The following is a 4,604-nucleotide window of genomic DNA, read 5'->3' on the forward strand; positions in this document are numbered from 1 at the left end:
ATTGAGTTTATTGCAGCTCCTCAAACTGACGAAGTCTTTTAGATAAAAGACGAAATATTTCAACAAGAAGAATCTGTCCAGAGGAGCTGATTTAATTGTTTTAGGTTTTTCAATATTGTTTTCCAATCGGCATGTTAAATGTTGGTGTTTTCCATGCATCTGTGGTAAGTGGTGCAGGTTGGAAGCTCACAAAGAATTCTGTCTTATAGGTGAAATAGATCAAATGTTTCATAGGACACAACTACTCTGATGTGTTGTTCACCCATGTTTGATGCCAAAGTTGAAAACATTAATATTTCTAAGTCACGTTACACATCTGTCTGGTCTCGCTCCCTATTTTCAGTCTATCGCAGCTCTAAATCTCTGGCTCAGACTTTGTGCAGACAGTCAGCTGTCTCAGCAGTCTGGACTATTGCTCCAGGCTTTGGCACCGCAGCCAACACAGGGAGAAGATGTTTGTTAATGCCACACAAACAGCAGCAACAGCAGGAGCTCCTTTACACCAGACTGACTTTAGTTGTCCGCAGTCTACAGAATGATTGTCGGTTAAAACAGGCCTCTTCAGATGCTGCAGGAACAAAGATGGGAGACAGCAGATAAACTTGTCTTCAGATGCACAAATTAAAGCTAGAGTACTCTATTTTCTGGCATATCAGTCACATCCGTCAAAAAAAGCATCATGAAGAGAAAAAAAACATATATACGTTGCGTCGGCGTATAAGTCACATTTATTATGCGTCACCGCTGACCAGTCGAGTTTATTATGAATTTATTTAATGGCCAAAGCAGCTTCATTTCACCTGGGTGGGGCGGTGCCATCCATCCATCCATCCATCGCGGCCGGAGCCGTTAGCTCTCCAGCGTTCCTCCACCTGCACCAGCTGAATGAAGCAATCGCACATGGGAAGACTCGATGAAGCAGTTCTTCGAAATTTAAAGTGTCAGTCAAAAATTGCGTTATGAATATGGGGAAAAAAAAGTATAGTCGCTTCGATGTATAAGTCACAGGACTGACACATCTTTGCAAAAAAAGACTGCAACTTATACGCCGGAAAATACGGTACCAGAAAAACAGTCTGGTTTGTCACTAAGAGCAGAAATGTAACTTTTATGTAAACTGGGCCAATGCTTTAAACATAAACTTACTATTTATCTGTAATTACAGTACACTTATTCAAATCTGTGTCTATACTTATGTTAATAGTTGTATGCTTATTTGAACTATGTGTGTCTGGTGCATTACATATTGCCTTTGCTTTCTTTCAACAATCAGGTCAAGAGGAGCAATTGATGCTTTTTTTGTTGTTGTTGTTGCAGAAAACAAAGCAGGCTGTCTGAAGTGCCCTGAACATTTAAAAAATATTTGAAAGTTTTCTTTTTCAGAAGTGCATTATGAACAATTTTTCAAGCATCTAAATTGAGGCAGTTAATTTGGCTTGTGGGACTTTCTCACATACGTTTCAGCTTTCACTCAGTTTCGTGTCATGTTTGATTGTAGTAAAAAGTCACCACAGACTAATAACAGAGACAGGCCCCATCAGTGTTTCTGTTGAATCATAATCGACGGTTCTGACAGCGCATGCAACAAAATGACTAGCTTGGGTTGCATTTTCAGTCATTTAGAGGGTCTCAAAAACAGGTATAAAGAACAGAGCGTGAATCCCACGGAAATTCCCCCCTTCTTTGTCTACAAGTTGCATTTTAATTCAGCCTAAGAGGCGTTTCCTCTGTTCTTAGAACACTGCGTAATCACCTGCCTTCAGTTTGAGCTGTCAGTAACAGAAACTTTCCTTTGTGTCTGCACAATGGTGAGTGCACACATGTCCCAAATGCTGCGGACATACTGTACAGGTTTGTTCCTGCATGCACCTGTGTGCCCATGCGAGTGCACGTTCAGGTTGTGACCAGCGTCAGGCTGCAGACAGGGGTCCTTTTGCCAAGAAAATGGCGACAGGTTTCTCTGAAGTCTGCTGTTTCTTTGATGTGGGCCACCGATTACTGTCAGCTTCGGCTCTGAGCCGACCACAGCACTCCCCCACTTCCCCTTAGCCTGCCACTGATGACCCTCATTCTCTCACAGATCTTCTCCGATTCCTTTCCATTTAACTGTGGCGTGCACATGGCGGCGTGTGCACATATCTGCAGGCGTACAAACAGTTTAACTGGGATGGGTTTGGAATTATTTTTGCTGGATGTTGTTCACCACTCTCATCATTATTCTTCCTTCATGGAGGAGGGGGCATGGCAAAGAGATCATCTTAGCACCAACAAAACTGGTTTATTCCACTTTGGAGTAAGCTGTTGGGGGGAGAATCAGTTTTGTGTTGTGTGTTTCCTTGACTGATGAAGCCTTCCGGATCGAAGGCGAAATGTTTCAGCACAAAAAAAGACACAGTCCGGATGACCTGACTGAAAAATGTTGGATTGTATACCTGGATTATTGAGCATGGACTTTGTTGTTTTGCTGGATGTGTTTTTCAGCCTAACTCTCACTGCAGTTTCAGTAGCATAACTTGCATCTCTGATATGTTTAGCCGAGTGTCCCTCGGCACAGCTGCATGCAGTCAAATACAGCAGGTGGTCATTGTGTGGTTAAAGGTTGTTAACCCCCCCCCCCCCCACACCACCACCACCACCACCCCAAAAAAAAAGTTTCAGCCATGTTGCAGCTGTGCTACTTTACCTACTTTCTAGACTACATGTGTACTTTCCCTCCAACTACATTGTATTTCTTAGAAAGGTAACCACCCTGACACTTTTTGTTGCAGATTCTCACACGCTGCTGCATCTTAGCTCACACAGGATCATGCACGTGAAATATGTGGAGATTTATGCATAAGGTACAAAACTGAGAAAAGGGAGAGTTTGATTCAAAAGTTTTATTCACAAATCATTTAAAAAAAAAGAGTACAATTCAAGTGGACATTGCATTGTTCTATTTGCATGTTTGAAAGTAAAAATAAAGTCCAAGAAAGTTTTACTGCAGCTCAAGTCGGGATTTTTAAGCAGATTCTTTGCTTATTCCAAGAAATTCCCGACGACTGCACGTCAAAAAGAAAATGTCCATTCAGACACCCCTCAGGCATCTTCAGAACCAGCATCTGGACTTTGTTCCTTCTGTGATGAGATTCACTCTAGTCCTCAGAAGTCCACAGCATCCCTGTGACCTGCTGCTCAACTTCCCCCTCCCTCCCCCATGTCTGTTATATGGCAGCAGGGTCACCATTAAGCTCCATGCGGCTCAGTCCACCTCCTTCTCTGTGTCCATCGGGCTTTGAGTCCACTTTGACCCAGTCAACACCTGATCTGTGAACCTCAGCACCTCACACCGGGTGATCCAGAACCAACTTGCTGACCCAGAATGCTCTGGAAGGCTGCTCTCCTGCAGGGAGTGCAATCAGCCTCTTAATCCAGGTGAAGCAGAAAGGCTTGGCTCCCCATAGATGAAAGTCAGCTTCTTGACTTTTCTTCGCCATCTTGATCTTGTGAAAGCAGGAGCCCAGTTCAGCGCTCTGGAAGTGTGATGGTCGGCACCCAGTCGTAGGCGCTGCGGCTCTCCTCGCAGAACAGGCTCAGTTTGTCCAGAGCCGGGTCCTTCCAGGGGTTTGCACTGGGGCTCTGAAAGACCAGCAGAGCATTCTGTCACACACCAGCTCATCATTGACAAAAAAAAAAAAGAAAAAAAGATGCACGTGTGAGTGCACTGCGGCTTCTGGGAAACTTACCGCGACAAGAATGCAGTGCGCGTCCTTGGGCTCGCCGCTGTCGTCCGCGCCCACGAGGTCAGCCAGGCGCTCGATGTCGTTGACGCGCACCACGTTGATGTCGTTGTCGAAGCAGAAAGCCTGGATGAGAGTGAAGTGGATCTGGAGGGCGATGTCACCCTCGTACTCCTCATCTGTGGCGAGGACGCAGAACGCCACGCTGTCTGGGTCACTGTGGGGAGAAGAGAGGTGATCAGTGGAAAATCCTTTTATTTTTTTATTTCCTCCTACAATAATAAAGCTGCATTCAAAAAAAAAAAAAAGAAGTTGCAACACTTACACATTCATGACTTTTGCAGATTCGTAAACTCCGACTGTCAGGTAGTCCTGCTTCTTGGCAGCGATCAGCAGCTCCTCCAGGGCTGCGCCTGCACTTTGCACCCTGCACAAAGACACGCGCATCATGAGGACACCGCGTACAAGAACAGCAACGCACGCACCAACAAAGCCGCGTCCACCGCGCTGCGCTGCAAGGAGAAGACACGTACCTGTCCGTGGTTTCCATCGTGTTCTCCTGTCCGCTGATCTCTTCCAGAGTCATAGTTATAATAATCCAAGCGCGATCCGGTTGTTGCAGTGTTCCCACAAATGCACAGAGCTGCTCAGCGACTGCGTGTTATTCTGAGCTCGGAACAGGCTGGAGGTGGTTTTATAGCCCGCTTGCGTCGTTTCTCGGCAAGCGTGGGGGCGGTCTTTCCGCTCCTGCCTCGTGCTATTGGCTCAGCGCGCGCAGCTTCAGGAACCCGGAGCAAAAAAATAATAATAACAAAAAGTCCCAATTCAGGTCGAGCTGCTGACAGCCCCACGTGGGGCGAGTTTCACTGTTTCAAGAAATCCCCC

General features: G+C 45.8%; 1 protein-coding gene across 1 annotated transcript; it reads right to left on the minus strand.

Moving 5' to 3' along the window:
• Positions 1–3,186: 3,186 nt before the first annotated feature.
• On the minus strand, positions 3,187–4,403 carry gadd45ga (growth arrest and DNA-damage-inducible, gamma a). The gene is made up of 4 exons (XM_037680328.1): positions 4,253–4,403; positions 4,045–4,146; positions 3,726–3,936; positions 3,187–3,618 (listed from the first exon to the last, which is right to left on the minus strand). The coding sequence occupies exons 1-4, from the start codon at positions 4,303–4,305 to the stop codon at positions 3,505–3,507; spliced, it is 480 nt and encodes a 159-aa protein (XP_037536256.1). The 5' UTR covers positions 4,306–4,403; the 3' UTR covers positions 3,187–3,504.
• Positions 4,404–4,604: the final 201 nt, after the last annotated feature.

The sequence above is a fragment of the Nematolebias whitei genome, chromosome 8 (assembly GCF_014905685.2).
Source record: "Nematolebias whitei isolate Nwh7 chromosome 8, NemWhi1, whole genome shotgun sequence".
Classification (NCBI taxonomy): Eukaryota; Metazoa; Chordata; class Actinopteri; order Cyprinodontiformes; family Rivulidae; genus Nematolebias; species Nematolebias whitei.